At 35.2% G+C, this 27757-nt stretch overlaps 1 protein-coding gene across 6 annotated transcripts in view; it reads right to left on the bottom strand.

The window, feature by feature from the left end:
- The window catches only part of ARHGAP15 (Rho GTPase activating protein 15), a 637215-nt gene that overhangs the window by 499089 nt on the left and 110369 nt on the right, over nucleotides 1-27757 (bottom strand). For 4 of the 6 annotated variants that reach the window (XM_032286210.1, XM_032286212.1, XM_032286217.1 and 1 more), the window contains exon 6: nucleotides 12677-12766. In XM_032286210.1, coding sequence (XP_032142101.1) covers nucleotides 12677-12766 — 90 coding nt within the window. Of the gene's footprint in view, nucleotides 1-2193; nucleotides 12591-12676; nucleotides 12767-27757 lie in introns of those variants that run through there. The other 2 variants (XM_032286216.1, XM_032286215.1) reach the window with 2 other exon arrangements.

The following is a 27757-nucleotide window of genomic DNA, read 5'->3' as shown; positions in this document are numbered from 1 at the left end:
ATTCTTGGGATACAGGAGAGTTCTGCTTCTAACAGTGATTAGTAAGTATCATGAACTTAAAGCTAAGACCACTGCATGATAACTATGGATACTCAAGATGGGTACCAGCAAACAACTAAAATAGCTCCTATATTCATGGAGATAACTGACCCTAATTATAATGAGAAAATAAGGTTGTGTATGCACAAGGGAAGAAGGAAGAATGAATCTGGAAGTCAGATGATTCACTGAGATGTCCTGTTGTGCTTCTAGGCCTGGTGAGAGCAGTGAACTGTCAACTACAGTGAACAGGGCATGGCAATGTAAAAAATTCAAACGTTCAGATCCCTCATATATGAAGATTTGATTGACTCCATCAGGCAAACAAAAACGACTAGTTAGCCTTCCTGGCTGAGGATGAGGAAAATCTAGAATGAGTGAAGGTGGTAGATGATAAATATCAAATCTCAAATAAATATCAAATGGCCTCATGGCCCGGTGTGGTGGCTCACACCTGTAATCCCAGCACTTTGGGATGCCGAGGTGGGTGGATCACAAGGTCAGGAGCTCAAGACCAGCCTGACCAAGATGGTGAAACTCTGTCTTTGCTAAAAACACAAAAATTAGCCAGGCATGGTGGTAGGTGCTTGTAATCCCAGCTACACAGGAGGCTGAGGCAGCAGAATCACTTGACTCTGGGTGGCAGAGGTTGCAGTGAACTGAGATCATGCCACTGCACTCCAGTCTCGGTGATAGAGTGAGACTTCGACTCAAAACAAACAAAAAACAAATACAGCCTCCTACACAGTTGCGGTGGAGGAATTTAGCTTTTTTTTCTCCCCAACAAAAACTCTTTTATTAGCTCTTTTGTAGAGATTGAGGCCAGTCACCATCTTGAAGACTTGGCAACAGATTAGATTTAATGTGAGATATTAGTAAATTTGAATATTGCAAGGGGTAAATTGCATCAGGTTCTTCCTGTGCCTGGCCTCACATCCTCTTAGCTATGTGGGTGTGACTGCAGCTGCAGCTGGTGCAACAGTTCTTGGTGAACTTCATCTCCTTCGTACTGACTACATCTTGCCTCAGCATGCACGACACATCTTTTACTTTCTGCTGTGGATGTTTTCTGGTTCTGCAGAGTAGGAAACCTGAAAGAGCCTTCTTGACACACCTACCCATGAATAGCCTGAAACTCAAGATCTAAAGATATTATCCCCTCCCAGAGGCAACCAGAAACCAAAGGCTCAGAAGCTAATGAAAAATGTGCTTCATCTTGTCTATCCTTGGGTGGAAAGTTTTGACAAGTGTCCTAGCCACCCTGTGACTAACTCAATGATGGGTTCTGCATTGGCTTTTCTTCCTTCCATTTCACTCCTGCTAGTTCTTAATTGCAATCAAATAAACTGCTTGTACACAATTCCTAGTCTCAAGTTTTGCTTTCATGGGAACCTAGCCTACACCAGAAGGCAAATATAAAAAAACAATTTGCTTAAAAAGACTTGAAATTATATTTCTAAGAAAGAAAAGAGTCAGCCAGGTGCAGTGGTTCATGCCTGTAATCCAAGCACTTTGGGAGGTCAAGGTGGGCAGATCACCTGAAGTCAGGAGTTCAAGACAAGCCTGGCCAACATGGTGAAACCCTGTCTCTACTAAAGCTATTTTAAAAAATTAGCAGGGTGTGGTGGTGGGCGCCTATAATCCTAGCTACAGGAAAGGTGAGGAAGGAGAATTGCTTGAACCCAGGAGACAAAGGCTGCAGTGAGTCAACACAGTGCCACTGCACTCCACTCCAGCCTGGGTGACAGAGTAAGATGCTGTCTCAAAAAAAAAAAAAAAAAAAAAAAAAAAGGGTAATTCCTCCAAGATACAGCTATCACTATCATGAAATTTAGCATAAACAAATACACCATCAAATACCCACTATAAAATGTAACATCCAGCAATTATATGCTAAAGGATTTAAGGTGACATCATTCATTACAGTATATGAATGATCCTCCTGACTAAATGGGAATTTAGTGTTAAGTAGCTGTAAAAGCTGCCAAAGAGCAAATGTTATTGAAACAAACATTAGCAACTTATGACTAAAACCTGGGGCATCCTGACTATAGCTACAAGGTTTACTATCTCTATTATGGAGCCATTAGAAACCACCACAGGATTGTATCCAAGTCTATTAGGAGAATAATTTACTTGAAATTTTATACTTACAGATGAAAGAGACAGGGACATAATCATTATTGATTTTACTTTCTTTGCAAGGTTTTATTGTTGTTGTTGTTCACATCCTCTTCCTAAATGTGGGTAGAATAGAGAACAGAGGAAGGATGGGGAATGGAGCCATTTTCCCAGAGAAGATGAACAGCGTTCTTCCATAAGCCAAATTACATATTTTGAAGAGGGAATTATTTTAAGTGTTAGAAATAGCTAGTAACAAAGGGAATATCAAGGAGGTATTCAAAGATTGAAAATCTTACCCACAAATTTAAAAATAAAACCCAGAAGTCTTACTTGCAACACAGGCATTTCCACATTTTCTTGTAAAGGATAATATTCATTCAATATACAATTCTCCAGATTTAGTGTAATGGTTCTTTGTTATCTGACTTTTACTAAATCAGAAGGCAGTTTAATGATACAGGGAAATATTCACTAGAAACTGAATATTAACTATTAAATACCATCCCTGAGAATTCAGAAGAAAACTTCAGCTTTCCTCCTGGGGCAATTTTAACTCATTATCTACTATAATCTTCAAAGACTTGTGATCTATATAAATAGCCATTTAAAGGGTCAAGGTTTTCACTACATACAAGGAGAATTTTAACAATTATTAGAAACTTAAAACCGTACTAAAATTGCAGAGATATCCTAATTCTAATTGGTTCTGGTTAAGAATGAGTTAATACTTGAGAATTAACTTGAGAATGCTTGAGATGCTTGAGATGCTTGAGAATCATCAAGACTTCTTAAATTTTAACTATTTTATTTTCAACAAAAAGTGCAATGTGAACTGAATATTTGCCCTTTAATTTGTAAATCCATGAAGAAAGATTACCAGTTTCTGAGTCATTAACAATCTGACCATTTTAATATAACAATTGAATGAATGGGAAAAAAGTTTGAGCTTTATGAAGCTCTATACATTTTCTTTTTTGACATTCTAAATTATATTATTTCTAAAGTCAAATTCAGTGAGTGATAACTTAAAAAAAATTCATGCTTGGATCCAAATGAGGGATTAAATCATCTCATATATATTCTTATTTAAGCAAAATGGCATATCTTTAGATTCAATAAATCTTCTTAATATTTGGGTACATACTTATTTATTTGCCAACAGAAATGAATGTCGATAAAATTAATCAGTCAACAACAGCCAAGAGTAACTTCCTCAGATAAGCCATGTAAAATACACTTTCACGTTCAGGACAAAAGATATCCAAGTATCTAATTTCCTCTTCTGAATCCTCCAATCCACAACAAGACCGGGAGAAAAGACCGCCATCAGATGAATGACATGTAGGGCCAGAGGATGTCCACGTTTATATTTTACCACTTAAAGCTCTTCTTTAAATACCTCCCAAGAGCACCCAGTCAAATCAAATCAGAGAAGTCAGTGTTGAAATGCCAAGTAGCCACCAGATGGCAGCAATGCTTTTATGAATAATGCAGCATTCTGTGCAGTCCATCTAAGATTTCCTATGTTAATAATAGAACAATCCTTACTTTAGTTAAAGGACAAATTTGCTCATAATGAAGCCAGCATTTTTTTTTCCATATTGCTAGTTATATTTTGTGGGGTTCAATTGTTTTCTAGTATTTGCCCCCTCCAAATATTTATTTTCATATGCATTAAACATTAAATTACGGTTGAATTTCATTTTGATACTGTGGTAGAAATGCCTGTAGCTTGAAACAAATATTTTCCTTTCTGATGGACAAATAACATCTGTGGTTGTAAATGTTCCAGTATAGCTGTCAAAAGAGAAGGGTTGCACATAATTTTCTGCCGCCCTCATCAGTGCATCCTACAAAAATCAAAGAGTATGTTCATAACCTCCCTTTCCATGAATTGATTTCAAATCTATCACAGATCTCAAATATCAGAAGCTTGTCTTTTACTTGATCAAGGGCATGGGAATTTAGAAAATGAGGCATTGCTTAAATTCAGCTTCAAAAAAACAAACAAACAAAAAACACCAATCATGGTCTTTCTAAGTTTCTTGGGAAGGGAATCATCAGTATTGGTATTCCTTTCTGTTTCTGAGGTGTTTCAGCAATTTGTTAATTTTTCCACTGTAATTTTTTTGGTTTGCACTCCTTCACAGAGAAAGTGAGACTGCTAGAATTTCTCCCAGTACTGGAAATGCAATGTTAGGTAAACTGACGTGCTAAGGTCAAGAATCTAATAGCTCTCTACTAAAAAGAAATGCATGTTAACCCTCCATGTGTGCACGCCTCTTCCTTGGTTAGGTTACCTCGTACCCATTTGTGTTATCCGAAAAGAGTTCATACAGCTTCCTTCCTGATTTCTCCCCAGCACCAGCTATTTCATTTCATTGTTTCACTTGGGCCATCTCTCAACATCCTGTTTTGTTAAGATAAAAGAGCAGTCTCCTCCCCTCTTCAAATACCAAGAATCCTTAACTGCCTTGCAGTGTTTTATGTCCTTGCTTTCGAATATTTTTTTCTACTAAATTTTTAGTAGCATGTTTAACTCTTACATTGAAAGACTGTATGCATGGATGCCATAAGTGGCCTTTCCAGTTATGTATGAGTATGGGCATTTTCCTTTCATCTTAAACTTCCTATTTTTTTTTTCTGTTCATTTCAAGCCTTTGTTTATGGATGCTTGCTGTGTCATTTTCTTACATGGCTTTAAACATTGCTCTGAGGTTTCAGCTTTGCCCCCATTGCCCAGATTTTCCTCCTGCTCAGTGGCTTGTGGCATATAAACACTGTGAAATTATATATATATATATATATATATATATATACACACACACACATATATATTATTTTTTTTCCTCCTGCTTTCAGATCCAGCCTCATTACCTTATGTTTCTAAAAACTGAATAGCATCATCTATTTATCTGCCAGTGATCCTATGCTATCCAAAAGCACTCAATTTTATTTCACCCTGTGTCATCCTTATGGACAAGCTGTAAAATGTGATACCATTTACTGGCCCCATCTATTATGTACCAGCTTTAGGGATTAAATTGTTCCTTTTTCTGGAATAGGCCTGTTTGCTATAAAAAAAAAAAATCATACACAGCATGAAATAAACATGGCTGCTCTCTTTAAAATATATATATATATAAATATTGAAACAGATGTGAAAAAGGATCCCTTGGCTTGAATATTGTCTTACTAGCATCAATATAATATTTTTTATACTTTATAAATGTGATTAAAATGACAAGTAGAAAAACAATACACTTGTTAATTCTACTTTGACTCCATAAAATTCCCCAGTAGCAGTGCTTTCTTTTGCCCAAGTTGGAGTCCATCATGTCAAGTCTCAGGTTTGCTCCCCATGTGGCTCAGTTAGCCTCATTCTGGTTTTGGGAATACAGAGAAACTACGCTGTGAGCCACAGGAGCCCATGGACGGCACAGAGACCATCATACTAGCTCTACCAAAACATCAGGATACAGAATATGTTCCACGAGAAGAGGGTATTCATGATATGATGTTGGTAAATGAAGAACAGCATTGTGCATTTAGCCTGCTATCAGACTAAAATGCAGAATTTATTCCAACTTCACAACTCGTATCTTTGAGCTCTCATAGCCAGCTACTCAAGGCAATGTGAAGTGAGCTGTCCAGTTGTCTAAGTTCATTAGGTCACATGCACCCAATTCTTCTGCTAAAATGTTAGAAACAGAAGAAACCAAGTTGACAATTATTTTGATTTATGTTATTTTGGAAGCTCAAAATCTTAGTTCCCTTTGCTAACTGGGGACCAAAATGTACTAATACTACCATTTTCAAACTTTACTGTCATCCAGTTCCATGCTGCTTTGATAGTTCAAAAAGAATGAATACAATAAGGCAGCATCATGCCCTTTAGTAGTGAAACAATGAAAGTGTGCAAATAAGCATACATCCTTGGTGTCTAAGGCTTTGACTAGTGAGCTTCACAAAGTCACCAGGCAACATAAAGTTTGTATTGTTTTCCTTAACAATATACTTCGTTTATATATCTTAATTCTAGATATCTAGAATATACTTTAAAAAGGTTTATTATTTCTTATAAAATTAAACCTGCAAAAAGACAGTGGTTCCCAAGTCACATTATCTGAACCAATAGGCATGTTCTTCATTTGCAGAAAGTACTTTCCATCCACATTCATGTTTGTGTCTCTTTTCATCAGTCAAAGCAAACAAGCTCTTTTGGTCTCATCTAGATTATTATGATCAATTTTATTTCCTGTCCCCAGATCCTATCATTTGCACTCAATTTTTATATACTCCTGACTTCACATTTCTAAATCAAATCTCTAATTATAAACTTACATGCCTCCCTTTATACAAAATCTGTATAACCCCATTAACAAAAATAAAGCTAAAAATCATACAAATAAAATATCTCTTTCTTTTCAATCAGAAAAAACAGTATTGTACTGATACCTCAGTAGGGGAATAATAAGTGTCACTATTGTACCTCGCTTACTTGGGGCATAGTTGCTACCCGTGTCTCTAAGTTACCTTTTGCAAGTTTCTATTAACAGCTTGGTAGGGTTTTCAAGGTGATATGCTTTTTTAAAAAAAGTGTTAATTTGAATATGTCATTGATTAGCTTATATTGATTGGATATTACGTTAATGACACTGTAAGAATACAACATTAAAAGTAATTTAAGTTTAAGGATCTATATTCTTAGTTACACAAAGAATGAAAAGATTTTCACATGGTGTATTAAATATCCATCTATTAAGTTCAGAAGGCAGCAGAAAGACCAGAAGTAGAGCAGAAATTCTGAGTTGCATTTCACAGATATTTACTTCCCTCAACCCGATTCTTCCAAAATCCATATCTGGAATTTCCCTCAAAACATTGTGAGATAATGTGGTTAGTAGATGAATAATGAAAGCCTGCTGTATTTATATTAAAATCACTCCTTTGTAATTGCTTTCAAACACACAACATACAGGATTGCTTCATTTTAGCATTAACACAAATGAGCAGGTGAGATGAGGACTGTCATCTCATATTTCCTTGGTGTGACAACCTTGGAGGAGGGATCCTGCCCTGTGTTCTACATAAAGTTACAACTGACATAGTGCAAACTGGAACACACGTCCCAAGACTCACAGGTTCTCTCCACTGCACCTTCTGAATGATGGATGAATATCTAAAAGGTAGAGAAAATGACTGGGGACAAGTTGTAGAGGAAAAAACAACCGTATTAGACATTAATGCTTCTCTTACTCTGGTTTATTTTTAATGTCGCATCTTTTAAGATACTTTGAGTAATTCTCTAAAGTGAAACCAGCTTTACTGGAAATCTAACGCATGTATGAATGTGAAGAATTATCCTTTTGCATTTTGTCTAACTACAAGCACTGAAAAGTGAAAGAGAAAATTCATAAAAGCTCAGATTTATTTTAAACCACCACTTGCAACACAAGGAAATGGATAAAAGCAAAATACCAGTAGTTTTTTTCTTTTGGCTTAAAATTATGTTTTTAAAGATGTTATTAAATTATCTTCACATTAATAAACTTAAGTAGTACTTAAACATTTTAAGCTAAGACATATTCAGATTAGAAAGATCAAATTATGTTTAAATGTAATGTATATCCATGGAGAATATTACATAAAAATATTTAATACACATTATAGTCAGAAGACTCCATCCAAAGTCAGAAAAGTAATATAAATAATGACAAATCTATTTTGAGGTTTACTTTTAGGGATAGAATCTGTCTCCTGAGATCTATTTTTTAATTTATTGAAAAAGAATCTCAAATCCAGGAAATATAACCATGATATTTGTTGAGGTTATAAATTGGTGGGGGTTGGGGGGAGGAAAACAGACTTTCATCTTCTTAAGTCATTTAATTTTTTATGCCTTTCAAGCACAAGCAGGCAACTGATATATTCCTAATCAGCCATGATATATTTATTGGTAGAATTACCTTACTGAAAGCATGTAATCTATAGACGAGCCCAACGTATGGTTTTAAAACTTTATTTTAAAGGAAACTCAGGAAAACTGAAGCCTAGTCACTTCTGGCTCTGAGAAAAAATAAATTTTTTGAGTAAAAATGATTTAATTATTTTAAATAAATAATGCTGTCTTATAATTTGTAATGAAAAAGACCCAGGAAACAGATAGTTATCTTAATCTTTACTCCCTATTTACATCCTAGAAAGTTTGGAGTTAGAAGGCCTATACTGTAGATACAATTCCCTAAAATTTTTTTTTGACAAAAGTGAATTTGTTTTGTTTCCCTAAAGGAATGCAACTCTAGCCTTAGTAGTAACAACTTACTCAGCTAGAAAGTGTTCAGTTTTCTGGTTTAATATGTAGAAGGCAGTATGGGATATAGATTGTGTCTATATACTTTCTCTGGGGAAACAAAATTAATTTGGATGATGGAATATTTAAGTAAAGAATATTTAAGTACTAAAATTAATGACATGTAAATAATTATAGTACTTTGGGATGCTCATATATTTAATCAAGGGGTATCTCCTTGGAGGTTGGGGAAGTTTTTAGAGATGTCTCAGCTGTCTATTTTATAGCCATGTCATGAACTTCCTTTCCCTAGACTTTCCAAAATACTCAGAAAGGTTTGTGTTCAAAGGAAAAAACAAAACCTAAGTGAAAAATTCCCTTCAACTCTGAAACAAGATATTAACAGTTAAAAAAAAAAAACAACTTGTATTTTGCAGTCATTTTCTCAGTTGAACTTCCTGTTGAGAGACTGTAACTGCCTAATGTGCCCAGCCAGGAAACAGAAGGTGACAGTAGCCCCGTTTGTGTTACGGAGGCTGCCTGACAATGCTGCCATCCTTGAACATGGTTTTATTTAGTTATTACAGCTATCTCTCTGTAAATGACATTTAGGATTATTTAAGATTATGTTGTAATCCTTTTAATCCTTAGTGCTTTAAATTTCAGGCTAAACACCAAAGAGCAAACTAGCACTTAGCAGGAATGTTTAAAACATGTGGTTTGAACATAAATCTTTTTATTCACTCTATCCCTGATGAAGACCTAGTGTTGCTCTTAACTACGAAGACTCGTACCCAGCTCATTATAGCTGAGTTGCTAAATGTTTCCCAAACTACATCAAACTTGTGATAGTCCTTGACAATGATCATAAATGCAGAGTTAAACAAAAGTTAGCAGCAATGGACATTTACTACTTTAACTGAGAATTTCTTTGATCTTTTATAAATGTGTAGTGTCTTTCTGTGTGTGTGTGTGTGTGTGTGTGTGTCTGTGTGTTGTGTGTGTAAGTGCTCACTCTATTTTCTAAGGTCAAACTATTAGGTTATGTATACATGGGTACATTATATATACATATGTATATAAGTCTATATATATTTTATACATATATACATATACATATTTTATATGAATTATAACATCTAATATATATTTTATTATAGAAGTTAATTCTTTTATTATTTATTGTTCTGAAGTACCAATTAGGCCAAAAAATGTGCTGTTATAAAATATTCAGATATTCTTAAACTTAGCAAGTGAGCATCATTCTGATTTACTCAAAGTTGTTGAATACCAAAACTTAATAATTAATGCTGTCATTGTTATGTTTCCACATACCAATTAAATAACATTGAATCCACATCAATAGTTTGATATGATTTCAACTAGGAAGGAAATTTGGCTTTTAATAGAAAGAGAAAACAACTCAAACATCCAAACAGCATATATGAACAAATGAAATAAATGAAATCTGTCCATTTTTGGTTGTCAAAAATGTGTGCTTCTGAGACTTGCAAGCATCTCTCAGGAACACACAATTTTTTGTTTGTTTTCCTATTCATTTTAAGTTCAACTTCTCTGCAGACATTGTAATTATGTGGCATATAATTGCTAATCCATCAAACTTTTAAAAGACAGATTTCAAATTTTAAAATTATTTCTAATTTTGCTCTTTGATTTTTCTTGAACCAAAAATCTCAATAGTCATTTGCTATCTGTAATCTATAATTCATAGACTGAGATTGAACACCAAGCCTAATTCAAACTTGGAATTCTAAAGCTATTTCCAATGTAGCACATCAACTGAAGTTATGATGGTCTTTTTCAGTCAGGAAGAAACACTTCATTATTCTGTAGGTAATGAAACCATTGCACACACTCACACATGCATACTCCAAGTACAACAATGCCTTAATACCATGTTTTTGAGACATAATCATGTTTATTCTGATCATTTGAGAGTTAGACCAGCTAATGTATCTAATCAAATATTGATGCAAGTCATCTAGATTTAGCTCTCTGGCAAATCCTTCCCGATGCTTTTTCGTTAACAGAACTATAAAAGCTATTTATATTGTTCCTCTCGAAAGGCTTACTCTCATAGTCTCTATCTATGGATACGTATTAGTAAATTTTACCAAAACTCATGCATTTAGGTGATGAAAAGATTTCAGCACCACAGGGAAACCAAGGGATTCACTCAAAACAAATGAAACAGAACATGAAACTTGAATCTTTTCTTTCACTTTGTTATTCACAGTATCCTTATAATTACCTCTTGTTTCTCTAAAAGTACAAGATTAAAAAAAAAAGTGTCTGTAAGAACACTGAGACCCCGTGAACTGCTTGATTACATTATCAACAAAACTAGCTGGCAAGATTTTTACCTCCAGAAAGCGACAAAAAACGAGAATAGTTTTTAATATCTTTGAAGGACCTACATTCAGAAATATAAAAGTCAACTAGAAAATTGCAATAGGAGGTGGTTAGTCATATCCTGAAAAGATCAGGATGATACTATCAATATAGGTGGCTGAAATGTAGATCTATGCATGTTCATAGTTATGCAAAAATATACATAATTTTTTCATCAATATTTTTAGCCCTGTATGCATCATATATAGTTGAATGTCATCCTTATTTGTGAACTCATTTAACTCTTCATAAGGTTATCAGAAGAAACTGAAAAAGGCTGGCTTAGCCCATCTCTAAAGGGTTGATATAGTCCAAGAATAATGTTTGTGACAAATTTTGGCGTCTTTTACAGCTTTGGAGATTAGGATGCTAAATTTGCAGTACATAATGAGGCTTTACCACTGAGCTTATGTGGTCATCTAGGTTGTCAAAAAGCTAGGATTTTAACCTCTAAATTTCGTTATTTATGGCAGAATACTATGAGTAAGAAATTGGGGAAAAGCGGAAGTCACTGATCTATAGTTCCTCCCTTTAAAATAAAGTTTATTTCCTCTTCTTGATTCTATAAAGCCATATTTAGGTCACTTTCAGCTTTAGAGCATTGATTTCAGGCCAAGCGTGTTTAGTGTTCTTCTGTCGTTTCTCTCTCCCTTTTATTTCCTTCTTTTCTGCATCTTATTTTTAATTGATGAATAATAATTATATATATTCTCTCACATTCTTTTTTGATAAAAAAAATCTCTATACCTAAATAGAATAAAACTAGAAAAGTAATTTATTCCAGAATGTGTTAAAATATTTGTTTTATTTTGGTAATCCAAATGGATCCAAATTATTTGGATATATCTCAATAACATCTGGAAAATACAAACCAAACTAGAAACCAGCTCTTTCCCCTCAGGGAGAGTGTAGGTTGGAAGTGTCACCTACCTATGCTTCTATAGGACCCAATATTAATTTCAACAAAGCACTTAAGAACAAAAGAATTGACTTGTATTCAAGGGCCAACATGCTCTTAAAAGACATTTAAAAAGTAATTATAATAAATTATAAAAACAATAAATAATTTTCTACTAAATTATGTAAATTCTAAAATATACCTATAAAATTATTAGTTATTTTAGAAATATAAAATTAAATAAAATTTCATATAAAATAGAACAAAAATAAAACTCCATAATTTAAAATTATTAATTGCCAATGATTTTGGAAACATCATGTGTGAAATTACATTTTCCAATTTTATCCCTTTCAAGCATTTCATCTGGTTCTTTCCATTCAATAGAATATGATTATAAGTATTAATCAAGTTTTCTTCAAAAAACTAAGTTATGCAATATGAAAGAATCTATTTTTTATAGTTGTTCAGCCCTCTCCATTCCTGTAAGTTACACTTGTAAATGTAATTAATGGCTGGAAGGCAAGAGTGTCATGGATGTAAATAGCTTATACTTGGTGTATCTTAGTTTGTGTGCATCTGAATATTCTAGATCAAATCTATTTAAGTCAAGCATTCTACATTTGAACCCCAGACATCTATCACATACACTGCAAACTTCAATAACATTTGCGTGTTTACATTAATCAACATGCAACATATATTTTGTGTTTAGATAGCAACCAGTCTCCAGGAAAAAAAGCAACAAAACAAAGATTCAACTGGGAAGAGGAGTCGCCTTTCATAATGACCTTCAGACAACTAGCTCATGTATATGAGCACATCACAAGAAGGCAGTCTTATTTTAGTTATCCAAGAGAGCTCAGATTTAGAGAGAATAGGAATAAATTGAATATATGTAACATTCTTACCTGAAAGACGTTCTTTCTACTCGATTTTTCCTTGGCCCATTCAATGTGTGCACCACACAAATCCACACTTTCTGGTTTGTGCCCAGTTTTCTGTAAACACAAAAAAGAAAGAATAAAAGGATGCAACGCTGGAAATGGATGCCAGAGAAATAGGAGTTTATTGAGTTAGTAGCTATGCATATTTATGATATAATGCCTTTTTTGTGTTCTCCAAGGGAAACCTAATTTGTAGGAATTTTCATTTAGGATCTAATATTTTTAAATGTCTAAAATTAGAGACCTGTTTTTAAAATTATTAACTGTAGACGATAGGAAAAATATCTAGAATATTAATATTTTGAGATGATATTCTTTAGTAATTCTAATAAAATTTTAAAATATGCTATTCAGTAATATGAAATATTGCTATTCAATGGTTAAAGTAACATAAAAGCATGTTAAGTTATATTACTTTTAGAACAGTAAAAGAAAAAAATCACAAATTGTAGTACAATACAAAAAACTGTTAGAGTTTTAGATTTGTGACTTTAGTAAAGTTGCTTAGAAACTGGCTACATCATCTGGAAAATTGAGCAGGTGGATTAATTAATCTCAAAGTCCCCTTGCAGGTTTCTGTTTCATATGTTAGCAAATTCGAGACAGATTTATTAAGTGTCAACTATGCCTTTTAGAAATTCACTTTTCAGACTTTAAGACTATACCCATAAATATAATTTTATTTAGTAAATTTAACTTAGACCAAATAGATTACAATGCATGCTTCCTATTACACAATTACAATGTACTACTTAAAAGTTTTTTTATTTCAATAATTCACAATAATCACCCACATTTGTCTTTTCACTTGATTCAAGTTAATCATGCATTACATTTGCATCCCTCCAATTATTTTTTAAAAAGTTTGCCATTTTGGAGAATTTCTTTACTACTTTTTCGAGCAGTTTCTCCATAGATAAATTCTCTGTTTCTCTGTAGATACATTCCATACTTTTCTCAAGTCATTGTCCATAAAATACTTTATAATATTTTTAGATGATGTTCTTAACATTATGAACATTAGGATAAAACAGGAAATCACAAAACAATGGTAAATATATTTTTAAAACTTAATCTGCCCACATTTGTTGTCTCTTAGCCATTATATCCAATTCTATTAGTTTAACAGAAATAGACTACTTTTCAGAAGGCAGAAATTTGTTTTATTATGGTAAATAATGCAATTTTTTTGGAAACTCAATAATTTGTTTGAAACATTGTATAACTTTCCTGCAGGATAAACTCAGCTGGCAGGATAGAATTTGATAACATATTTACCTTTTCTGTTGTTATTTAGGTGTAACCTCATGAGAAACCCATTAAGATGAGCCATGCCCCTTAAAGAGATTTTGATCAGTGAAAAGTTTTTATTGGTTCACCCACACTCTGCCACTCAGGTGATCACTATTATGAAAGATTTCAAAGCGTAATAGTGATATTCTTTGTCAAGTGATTTGTGATGTAGAAAAATTAACAACATGCTTCTTCTTACAGATTTAATTAAATTAAGGGATACTCAGAGCCAAGAAAAATAATCATTAAGAGTATGTAACAAAATGGCTTCTTTTTCCCATATAATCCAGTGTGTGGCGGGGTGGGGAACGTATAATTATCTTATTTAAGAAGTACTATTTATGTTCCAGGAATTTACCTAAGTACTTTAAAATTATTATTAATAATTCATTTATTGTATGACTTCTGTATTATAGGGAGTTTGTGGGTGATTATACAGAAGTCTAAGGCTAATATGAGGAAGAGTCAGTATCTTCCTTTCCTGTGGAGTTCTAGGGCCCAGCACAGTGGCTAACACACTGACACAAAGTAAGTGTGCAATCAATGGTAACCAAATAATTTTGTGAAATCTCACATTCACAACAGTATGAGGTAGGCATCATTAAGTTACAGGTAAGAAAACCTGCCAGAATGGTTAGGTAGATTTTGTCAAGGTTACCTAGCTAGAAAAGGAGGGGCCAGGATTTAAATGCAAGCAGCATCACTCCAGAGACTGTTCTTAACCATTATGCAGCCCTTGAAAACTGCATATGCACTGTGATCATATGCTAAAACATGTAAGAATTTGGGAAAAGCTAGGGCTTTCTCACTAGACTCCAGAATAGACATATTCATCTTGTTTTTGTCCTTCTCTGTTAAACCTGATCTTGCCTTAGGTCCTTCACACCACCTGTTTACCTGGAATACCTCCCAATCTTCACACGTCTGGCTCCTTCTTATCCTTCAGTTCCCAGTTATAAATGTCACCTTGTCAGAGGTCTTCTTTGACTGTCTTATATAAAAGAGCTATACTCCAGTACTCCTGGTTACTCTCCATCCCACTACTTGTTTTAATTTCACTGCAGCCCTCCTCCTAACTGAAATTAACATATATATTTTTATATGCTGACTGTCTGTGTTTCCCCCACTAGAATTAAGCTCCCTGAGCTAGGGCCTTGTTTGCCTTTTCCTCTACTGTTTTTCCCAATGTATGGAACAGTGCCTGGCACATAGTTGTTGTTCAATGAATATTTGCTGAATTCATGAATGAAGGAAAAATACCAAAATGCAACTAGCTTTTGTGCTTTGGAAGGAAGATTTTTGTGTCTTAAAATTCCCAATTTAAAGCAATTAAGATTTGTATTTTTTTTAATGGTTAAGCCGTCTTTGGTTTGTAATTTGGAAAATGACAAACAGTTTAATGATTCACAGAATCATTCAGTTAACATTTATTGCACACCTACTATGTGTCAATGTGTTACACACTGTGCTCAGCTCTGAAACTCCAGGTTTAAGGGAGATACTGACTCTTCCTCGAAGAATATCATATTAGCCTTAAATTTCTGTGTGATCACCTACAAACTCCATATGCTATAGGAAACCTGTGGGTAAATGCAGACTAAGCTTTTACAGTTTTTTCATCAGTCTAAGCTTTTACAGTTTTCTAGCTTTGTCAATTTCAAAATGTTCTTATCAGCATCTGTAGTGCTGAATCCTTTTTAACCTCAAATAGGGTTGAGGTTCAAGAGACCAAAAAAGAGACTCAGAGCTAACAAAAAAGATATGGGGTTTTACTAGGGGTTTACATACCCGGGAAAGAGGCCAGTGGTGCCAGGCTGGACAGGAGAACCACTTCATGTACAAGAATGGTCCAGGAGCAGTGGGCTAGACAATATAACTACACGGCCCAGTGGTGGAGGACTGGGCAAGAAAACCACAACCTCTTGCTAACAGCATGCAGTTTATGTAGCATTTTCACTTAACAACCCCCCTCCTTAAGGACCCCCACCTGGCAACCTTCATCCAACCCAAAACTCATTCTCCTGTGTGGTCTGTGTTCCATGAGACTGGACGAGGGCTCAGATGTTTCTCATGGACTCCAGGTTAGCTGCTCCTGGATTCCCTAGCTTGAAACACACACTCAGGTGTTCCTGCCATACAGGGTAATTCCAAAGGGATTATTAAGCTATTGCTATCAGGTGTGTTTACCCTATAGCATCCTAAGGCAAATCCCACAGCACCTAGCGTGGGTTTATCACACTCCAACCCCTGTCTGTGGCTATCTTCTCCGTGACCTGGCCCTGTCTCTCCCACTCCTCAGAATCTCACTCCTTCACCTCGTCTCCACTTCAGTGATTTTCATTCTGCTGCTCATCTAACAGATTCCACTTCTGCAGTTTTTCTTACCCCCACCCTGTTATGTGTGTTTCTGATGCTATTAAAATCATCGACCTTTGTGCAATCTCCCAGTCTCTGAATTCCTTCCTGGTTTCATTTCTTTCAAGGCCAGGCCTACATTTCTGATTCCACAGTCACTTCAACCACACACTCCACCTGCCCACTCATCCAAGGATATCACTCTCATCTGCTTGCCCCTCCAAAACCTTCCCATATCCCCGAATACTGGAGAAATAACTTTTGACTACTTAGAGTAGCAATACTACAAATAATAGCTACCTTCTTCAGCTGGGCATTTGACTCTGCTTACCAAACTTTTTATGTGTTCCCAGTCACTTTCTCTTCCTTCTCCTGACACTGCTCTCTTACACGCTTCAATCCTTATAAGTCTGCCCCATGAAATGGTTTGTTCCTACTTCATGGAGATCACAACCCTTGTGCTACAATAGTCACAACTCTTCCCACTTTCATACTTAGTCTGCGTAATCCAAATAAGGGAATATAAAGTTTAATGATAGCTACCTCTATTGCATTCTGTAAGCTTCATATTGATTTCTCACTTACTTCTTACAACAATTTTGTGAAAATATTACCATAGCTTTCAACTTACACACGAAGAAACCCAAACAAGAGCGGCCAAGTGCCTGACATAAGGTCATGTACTTAGAAAGTGCCTGAGCTGAGATATGAACTTCCTTTTATTGGATTCCAAGTCCCAAGTTATTGATCACAATGGAATCCAGGGCCCGCCTTCCACACTCATCTTTTCCTCCTACTAGTTCACATAAAAATTAATGCCTTTTTTGGGTCTAAGAATAAGAATTTACATTTTCTAATTTTTTTCCTTGTGTCATGATTTTCCACTTTGTCTCCCAGCCCCAGAATTCTGGGGCTGTGACTGGCCCATCTGTTTAATAAACTCCCATGCCTTGGCAGGACCATGGCTTCTATCAGTGTCAAAATTACGTGGCCTGTCAGTGCCATAAAGCACAGAAAGGACTCGCAATGCAGGTCCTGCTTTGCCTCAGAGGAAGAGATATTCCTTCTGCCCAAGGCTTATTTCTCTCTAGTTCCTAATTTCATCCAGTCTTGTCCCTGATTTCCTGAATTGTCCAGGAAGAAGAATTTCACATTTCCTTCTACTTTCTCCCTCTTAAATAGATTACATCCTTCAGCCTCTAACCATGTTCATCACTCCTGTTAAAAAAAAAAAAGAATAAAAGCAAGCATCAATTCCACATCCTCACTTTTTCTCATTCTCACTTGTTTCCTTTCCATTATTGCCAGATTTGTCCTTCTCGATTCATGTTCTCTGTTTGCTCAGACTCCCTTCTCTTCTTCAACACTGTAGTCTGATGTTTACTTCCTTCCCTGACTTTTCTAAAATATCTTAACCATGAAGGTCAGCAAAAACAATCTGATGCCTTGTTCCCCACCTGCATATGACTTGAATTCTGTACTCCTAGATTCTTTTGGCCTTCTCCTTAGAGCCCTCTTGTTTCTTGGCCATGGAAGCATTTTTTTCCCCAAATTCTTCACCTTTTATAATCTTCATTTTCAGTTTCTTCCACTGACTCCTCTTCCTCTTCCTACTTTCTAAATGTTGGTAACCCAGGTTTAGCATTCTAGGCCCTCATCATTTCTCCTCACTCATGTGCTTCCTGTGGGTTTTGGTCTTGCTCCTAGTCTTGCCCCATCACTGCCATATGTTGACTCCTTGATGCATGCCTCTGGCCCCAGCTCCCTCTGATGTGCCAGAATTATATTTTCTACACTACCATGAGAGGGTATCACAGACATCTCAGTGAAATCATTATCTTCTTCTCCCTCCCACCTCCTTTTCTCTATTGTTTGTCTTGCTTAATAATCCCTTCACTTACTTCACTTGAAAAATTCTTAACTCCCTCCTTCCTTTCGCCATCCATAACCAAAAGGCACAAAGTCTTGAATTCCAGAATTAGCTCTGTTTTCTCCATCTCATAACCCTAACCTGAGTAGAGTTCTTATTTTCTCTTACCAGAATTCTTCTACCTCTTGCCTCTGTGGCCAGTCAAAAGCCCTTGCAGCTCATCCTCTGTTTTTTGACCTTTCTTCCCTCTAAAACACAAACCTCACATTATTTATTATGGAAAATTTATCTACAGGATAGTGTCCAAATCCCTCTGTAGGATATACGAGCTCCTTTCTGTCCTCTTCTAACCATCCCTCTTGGTTCTATGCATTCTCCCATTCTTCTCCATACCAGCTACGCTACGCCGGGGCAGTTTCCAAAACGCAATGTGTTTTTACAATGCCAGACGTTTGGGATTTGAGTATGCATTCATTCTTTTCATCTGAAATACATTTATCTCTCTCTTTAGTCTACCCTGCTTGCTTGCCATCTGCCGTAATCTTGCTCATTTTCATGACACAACTAAAAAAAATTCCATCCACAGGGAGAATTTTCCTCTGCAGGTAGTCACTCCTTCCATCATTTCCGCTACTTTGAAACATACTGTGTTACAACTCTCGTTAGTCACACCTTGCTACCCCTTTTTGATGTGTTTTTTTTTCCCCTAGCTATCAAGTCAGAGACGTGGGTTTGTCTTATGGTTCTTTATTTTTTCAGAATCTAGCAAAGTGGCCCCAAACAAGTGTTAAACGGGTATTTGTGAACTATTGAAATAATTGAGGAACTGGATAGAGAATGACAATGGAAAATATCTGGATTGATTCCAATGCATTAATAAATAAAAATAAATAATACATGTCCGAATGGCAGTTTGCAAAGTGAGAAGTACGAAGGTGGTTATGGAATCATATTTCCAATCTATAACAACTTTAAGTAAGAACTGATCATATGGTACCATCAAAGCTAATAGAGATTTGGGGTGAATTCAAAACTATGACAGAAAAAAACCAAAGTTACTGGGTAATAAGAAATAGATTCACTTTAAGAAGAGAAAACTAGGATAAGTAGCTGAAGGACTGTATAAAAATGGTCCTTATAAGTAGTTTATTTTCACAAAGCTACAGCAGAAAGACCTATGCCTGAAGAATAGTTTTAGGGAATAGAGATTATTAGAATGAAAAATTCTCAGTATTTAAATGTTAAATATTGGAATAAGTAGTTCAGAAACGTTGTAGAATTTATCTGGAAGACAATCAAGATTTTATTCAAGAAGGCTGAAATTAAAGAATCCTTTAATAGAAAACATGTTTCTGATTTTACAGCTATGAAACACAAGAAAAAGTCTGCTAATGAACTGCATGATGCCAATGGATCATATTGTACATCATTATAAAAATAAACTTAAAAAATTACTAAATATGAATTTAAATCTAAGAATTTACACACCATATCTCTTCTGAGGTAAACTTAAAATAGAAATGACTGATCTTTAAAATATTTAAATAGAATTATTAAAGAGTTACTGTTTTTGGACAATAAAACATAAAAGACTCTTTTTTTAGAGGAATGTGAAGTCATTCAAAACTGACCCTAGGTCTCTCGCACTTCTGATTTTTATGATTCTCTTAGTCTATTTTCACCATTTCCCAATAATAGCTAACAGAGTATTTTCTCTGTAATATTTTTTTCTCTGACTTAGATTAAACCTGTGGGATTAAGTTTCCCATTTTTCTTTATGGGATATTTGGGGTCCATAGTCTTCTAATGTATATTAAGAAAATATCAAAGGCCAGATGCTCTTTAGCTTGATGACAGCTTCCATGATGAAGATTGGGCACATACATAGGCCACAAATCATTCGGCTGCACAGCCTCATGCCCTTATTACTAGATGTGGTTCAAAAAGAGAGACAAAGCTCAGCTTGTATGAAATAGGTTATTAGCGCCATTTTTTATTTTGGATTAATTGCTATTCCAGAATATAGACTCAGATTGTCCTTATCATTTTGAAACATGAAACACAAAATCTGTTTAGAGGAATTAAGTTTTATCACATAACTGATTTTGATTCTGGAAAATTGTTCATGGAGGAGGATAAAATTCATTTATAAATTCTCATTTGGGCAAAATGATTTAGGAAAGAGGGTTGGATGGATACCTGATCTTATTAATGTCTAAAGTATGGCCCCTGTCAACATAAAAGAGGATACTTTGATTATAAGATGTGGGTTTTATGTATATGAATATAAATGATGTTAATAATAACAGAAATTGTTTCTACAGTGAAATTTCTCAGTATATTACATGACCAAATCAAACCACATATTTAGAAAAATAAACCTTTGTTAGTGATTGTGGGCACTAGAATGTTATGCGCTTTTTGTTTGTTTTTGAGGAGAAAGTATTCTAGGCTTTTCAAGAAATGAGCATCCATTGCATTTGTTTCTGAATCAAAATCTTGCTGGAATAAATATAATTGCTTCTACTTAGTTTATTTGGTTCTCAACTGATATAGTTTTACATTTACATTAAAAAGCTAATTTATTTCTGCAAGGTGAATAGCTTGGGCACACTTTTGATGCCTCAGGTGCCTCCTCAGAGTTTCTCCTTAGACTGTCATCCACTCAGTTAACCGCAGCTGTTCCCGTAGATGATCACCCCTGCCTGGGCAATACAGTCCCACCTCTTGAGAATGACCAGTTACTTTCTTGGAATGCCAGACCCTCCCTCCAGGTTGCCAGATTGTAGAAGGACCTTTGACTCCTTCCACCACTTCCTACTTTAAATGAAATGCCACTTTGCAGGGTGTGGAGCCTGGCTTCCTGAGTAGCCTCCCAAGGCTGGGGCAGGGTCCAACTGATGCAGGCAAGTGAAGATTCTGGGTCGTGAACTTTAATCAAAAGTTCAGGAAATGGGAAGAAATATGAGAGATAAATTCCCTTTCCTCCTTCTGCTCCCTTCCTCCCACAGACTGCGTTAAGCTTTCACCAGTGTACTTGCAGCTCCTTTTCTCTCTGTCTCTTTGAGGCTCATTGTAGAGAGGAGCCAACATGCTAACACCCCAGAACCACTCCCCATCATTTGTGGTTTGACTTCATTTTCTTCATTCTCTGTGTCCTGGATTTGTACCTCCCAAATACAGCCTGGCGCTTAATTCAGGCTTTGTCTACCAAAAAAACAGAATTGAGACAATTGAGGTTGCGCTCCCTGTGGCAGAGATGAATCGTTCTCCACCCAAATGTGTGCTGTCCTCCCTCTTCCAGTGCCTTGAGTTGTCCCTGGGAAGCAGCTCACCAGCTGAAGACTTTACTCCCAGCTCCATTTGCATCAGAATGTGGCCAATTACTCATTCTCACCACTGGAATGTGAGCAAAAAGACTTCCAGGCACATGCAGATCTTTCCCACATTCTCTCTTTACCCTTCCCCTCATCTGCCACTACTCTTAACCACTATATTGTATTGCTTCATGTAATAATAACAATAATGATAAATATAAGTTATATTTATATAAATTATAAATTTATATATAAATTTATATAAAATATAAATATAAATTAAATTTATATATATATTTATAAACATGTTTGCTCCGTGTGAGGCACATTGCATCAATTTTCTCACATGTAGTTCTATGAGACAATCGCTCTTATTAATCTCATATTGCAGTTGAGATAGCCAAGAAATATGTAAAAATAAATTTATCATTAGTGTTTGAAAATAAACTAGAGCAGCAAGGAAAATATGAATCTGGGATTCCCAGCCCAGGTGATCTTATTTGAAAGGCCCTGTTTCTACCTAATGTGATATACTGCCCCTCAGAGGATTTCAATTTAGTAGTGAATTTTTTAAGAAAGACTATGCATATACTCCATAAATTTAAAGATGCACTGTGGGGTAAAAGCTCATTTTATCTTAGAGAAATGCAAGCACCAAAACAAATGCATTTCATTGACCAAGATGATAAACCACAGAGAGTCAAGCTTCATAATTAAAATAGTTTTCTGAGAGAGCCTAAGGAGAGGTTTATTGAGGGACAGTAAGCTCTGGTCCATTTATAAAGGATCCTATCAATTTCATGGATTTGTGTGGTTATTAAAAATTATGTAAGATACAGAATTTATTGTAGTTAATGGTCAAAGCTTAAAAAAAATACAATCAGAGAACATGACTTCATTTATAGCAATATCGATCACTTGATTTTTTTCCTTACAAAGTTTACATTAATAAAACACTGGACTTTAATTTCCTTTTTTTCTTCTCTGTATTTCCATCTCTACCCATTATCTTCCAGATTTTGAACTATAACTTGGTTTTTCGAATAATTAAATATATGATGAGGCCATATGATGGCGCAATCTTCAGCTATACTAATAGACTGCATCAGTGTTAGCCGTGCTGATGTGGCAAGAGTACTACAATTATGAGAATTTAATGATTAAACAGAGATTTTAAAATGCCTTCATTAGTCTCAGGTTGATAGATCTTTTGTTTGCTTCTCCATTTTTTCATGATCTTCTTAAGAGGGGGTCTGAATAAGGGCTCAATACTCACTCTACAAAGATGAAATCATTCCATATTCATTTTGCACAGAATACTCAATAATTCATGAATAGCTTTCTGATTGAAACTATTTTCATCTTTTTACTAAATCACATCATTTTCCCTCCATAAATAAGTTCATTTTGTTGTTAAAGTCACACCACAGTGAATGAGCATTAGATATATTAGATTATTTAATTAATGTGTGTGTTCATTACTCATATTGAAAGTAAACAATATTTTTTAAAAGTAAACAAATTTTTATTTATTTTAGTTTTTATTTTTTTTAGAGACAGAGTCTCATTCTATTGCCTAGGCCAAACAGCAGTGATGTAACCATAGCTCACTGTAGCCTCAAACACCTGGGTTCAAGTGATCCTCCTGCTTCAGCATCCCAAGTAGCTGGAATTACAGGTACATGGCCACCATGTCTGGCTTTTTTTTTTTTTTTTTTTTTTTGACAGTCTCAATCTTTCACCCAGGCTGGAGGGAAGTGATGGGATCTTGGCTCACTGCAACCACTGCCTCCTGGGTTCAAGTGATTCTCCTGCCTCAGCCTCCCAAGTAGCTCAGATTACAGGTGTGTGCCACCATGCCCTACTAATTTTTGTATTTTTAGTAGAGATGGGGTTTATTCATGTTGGACAGGCTGGTGTCAAACTGCTGACCTCAGGTGATCTGCCTGCCTTGGGGTCCCAAAGTATCGAGATTACAGGCGTGAGCTACCACCCCCAGCCATTTTTTTTAAATCACTTTTTTGTAGAGACGGGATCTCAGTATGTGGCCCAGGCTGAAAACATGTTATTTTAATGAGGCCTTTTATGTTGCCCATTTTGCTTTCAAGTTTATGGCTGAATGAGTGGTTTAGAGAAGTTAGTAGTTCATTAAATGCCTTGGAAAAGTTTTCTGTTATTAAAAGTAAAATTTTTATAAAGTCAAACTCATAGAAGCAGAAAGTAGAATGGTACTTACCAGGGCCTGGGGGACTTGAGAAAGGGTAGGGGGAGATGTTGGTCAAAGTATATACATTTCTATTAGACAAAAATAGTAAATTCTAGAGATCCATTGTACAGCATGGTAACTATAGTTAATAATAACATACTATATACTTAAAAAATCACTGCATATATTTTTATATACTTAAAAATCACTGCATATATTTTATATATTTCACATACAAAAATGATAAGTATATGAGGTAATGGATATGTTAATAGCTTGATTTAATCATTCCACAATGTATACATGCATCAAAACATCACATTGTATCTTTTAAAAATACAACAATTTTTTTCTTCTTAGGTTCAAGGACACATACGCAGGATGTGCAGGTTTGTTACATAGTTAAATGTGTGCCATGGTGGTTTGCTGCACAGATAGATCATCCCATCACCAAGGTATTAAGCCCAGCATCCATTAGCTATTCTTCCTGAGGCTCTCTCTCTCCCCACTGCCCCAATCCAACAGGTCCCAGTATTTGTTGTTCCCCACACTGTCCATGTGTTCTCATCATTCAGCTCCCGCTAATAAGTGAGAACATGCAATGTTTATTTTTCTGTTCCTGTGTTATTTTGCTGAGGATAATTACTTCCACTCCATCCATGTACCTGCAAAGGACATGATCTCATTCCTTTTTATAGCTGCATAGTATTCCATGGTCTATATGTGCCACATTTTCTTAATCCAGTGTATCATTAACAGGCATTTAGGTTGATTCCATGTCTTTGCTTTTTGTAAATAGTGCTTCAGTGAACATTCATGTGCATGCGTCTTTATAATAGAATGATTTATATTCCTTTGGGTGTGTGCTCAGTAATGGGATTGCAGGGTCAAATGGTATTTCTGCCTCTAAGCCTTTGAGGAATCACCATAGTGTTTTCCACAATGATTAAACTAATTTGCACTCCCATCGACAGTGTAAAAGTGTTCCTTTTTCTCTGTCACCTCACCAGCATCTTTTTGGACTTTTTAATAATCGCCTTTCTGACTAGTGGGAAATGGCATCTCATTGTGATTTTGATTTGCATTTATCTAATGATCAGTGATATTGAGCATTTTTTCATATATTTTTTGGCTGGATGTATGTCTTCTTTTGAGAAGTGTCTGTTCAGGTCCTTTGCCCACTTTGTAACGGAGTTGTTTTATTTTACTGGTATATTTAAGTTCCTTGTATGCTCTCGATATTAGACTTTAGTCAGATGAATATATTGCACAATTTTTCTCCCATTCTGAAAGTTGTCTGTTCACTCTGATGATAGTTACTTTTGCTCTGCAGAAGCTCTTTAGTTTAATTAAACGTTATTTGTCACGATTTGCTTTTGTTGCAATTGCTTTTAGCATTTTCATCATAAAATCTTTGTCTGTGCCTATGTCCTGAATAGTGTTGCCTAGATTTTCTTCTAAAGATTTATTGTTTATTTCATAAATGGTGCTGGGAGAACTGGCTAACTGTATGCAGAAAATGGAAACTAGGCCCCTACCTTATATCCTACACAAAAATTAACTCAAGATAGGGATTAAAGACTTGAGTGATTAAAAACCCCAAAATACAATTTTTAACAAGTAAAACTTGCCAGTTGTTGGCTCTGATTAAACATACATATTAGTGCAATGTAAAATGAAAAACATAAGAGTAACAAAAAACAGTCCCTTACACAACCAACATATTAGCTTTCTATTGAATATACTGACTTTAGAACCATACAATTTTAGGGGGAAAATACTCCCTAAAATGTTTACAATGTTTTTGAATTTATATCAAAAGTAACGCTAAATTTTCTGAGCAGTATGTGATGAATATAATGGAAACATTGGCTCTCATCATCCAATTGATGAGAACAAATTCCACTACATCTGATGGTTAGTGGATGTAGATACAAGGGAAGTATCTCAAACTTTACACATGCATTTGTTCAAGTAGAGCGTGACAGTGAACAGATATTCTAGAGTCAGATGAAAGCACCAGTAGCTTTGCAACTGGTGCTCACTTAGGTGGTGACACACCTAGTTTTTGGGACAGCATGTTTTTAGTTCTCCTTAGACGAATAGCTCTGCTTATTCTCTTTGCACTAGAACTTCTTTAGAAATGACCATACTGTTTGGAGGTCAGAGACGTATGAAAATATCAAAATATTTTGTCACTGAAAAGATGTCTTGTGATTTACTAAATGCATTGAGCCAAAATGGTGACAAACAGCCATTTTACAATTTTCTCTGTCATAGTTCGGCCCTTACTGCTCTCATCTGTTCGCATACATTTTTAGAACATGTCTCTCAGTTATTTACCAAGTCCTGCATGTGTTTTTATACACACACACACAAAATTAAGAAAGACTTAATTTTATAGATTTAACATATATATATTCCCTAAAACTCTGAGTCTCTCTTAATTTGAGAATATTTCATATTGGTTACAAAAACTCCACTTTGCCCACTTTGCCTATAGAATGAAATGATCTCATCTCCCAATCCTGTTCAAGGTTTTTCATAAGCCAGCTCCATGCTGACTTTCTAACCAAATTACACTGCTTGCTGTTCCAGAATGCTGTTCCTCAATTTAATTTGAAGCTATCCCTCATTGGTACTACTCCCAGCTAACTAACAGAAGAAACACAAAATAGTCTGGATGAGGACATAATCACTCTAGGCCTCAGGGAACCCCCCAGTACAAAATGTAAAGAACAGTGATTAGTACACAGTGCATAGAAGGCAAGAGATCAGTATACATCTGTAAAATAAAAGAAATTAAATAATTTTCCATATTTTACTATTAATTAGTCTCTTATTAGTACATAAAATATCTTTTGTCCCTTTTTACATCAAAATCCTATTCAGCGTTCAAAAATGTGCTCAAATGTCCTCCATGAATATATTTTGAATACTATCCAAATGGAAGCAGTCACACACCTCTGAGTTATCATAAAATGAATCCATGTCTCTGTTCATGCCTTTTTAGAACAACTACCAACACCCATTTTTTTCACTAAAGTCAACCTAAAACCATACTTTGTATTTGTTTCAACCTGGTTCATTTCTTATCTTTCATAACACCTATCATAGTGACATAAACACTTATCGTAATGATTTATACATAAGAGATGCTCAATAATATTTGATATAATGATAGCAAACAATATTTGAACAAAAGGAGAGATAGGTAAGCAGAACATTACTTGCAACAATAGTTTCTCTGGGATAAGACTACCTATAGGTAAATCTATGGTTCCACAGCATGTTGTCTAATATTTTTGTGATACTTTAGTCATGGTTTTATTATAATAAACCTATATATAATTATGTCTCCTTTACCATATTGCGAGTACTGTGAGAGCAGGGATCACATATAATTCATTCGAATATTTCTGTTGCCCCTAAGGTAAAAACAAAACAACAACAACAAAAAACAAAATTATGTGACACCTGGAAGGAATTGTTAACTCTTGGTAGAATAAATGAATAGATGCTCTAAATTGCAGAGCTTCTTCTCTATGAGGCAATCCATCAAATGGTTTTTTTTTTTTTTAACAAAAAATGCAGATTTGCCAAATCCTATGTGTATGTCAGGTGCCTCCCAAACACATCAAGCAGAAGCTCTAAAATCACAAAGTATAGCAGGTACCTAGGAGTCAAGCTGCAAATGAAGTGCTAGAGTCAACTGAAATACTTCACTGATAGTAGAATAGAAAAGTGTGTCTGAAAAATACAAGGGCTGTGAGTCAAGGCCTGAGAAGATTAATCAAACAAACAACTCCTGTTTCTCTAGCACTTCTTTAGCACCAGATGAAACAAACCTTAATGTGGGTGCTTTTGAGGAAAAATGTGGGTGCTTTTTTGACACAAAAGTTTTCGCTTCTGTAGTAAATGCGATGAAGATCCTTGAAGAATGAGCACCATCTCATGCTTTGGCCCTACGATAGACTTGGCCTTTTTTTTTTTTTTTTTTTTTT

This window comes from Sapajus apella, unplaced genomic scaffold, assembly GCF_009761245.1.
Source record: "Sapajus apella isolate SASKATOON/1434 unplaced genomic scaffold, GSC_monkey_1.0 scaffold18, whole genome shotgun sequence".
NCBI lineage: Eukaryota > Metazoa > Chordata > Mammalia > Primates > Cebidae > Sapajus > Sapajus apella.
This window is presented reverse-complemented; position numbering and strand designations above follow the sequence as displayed.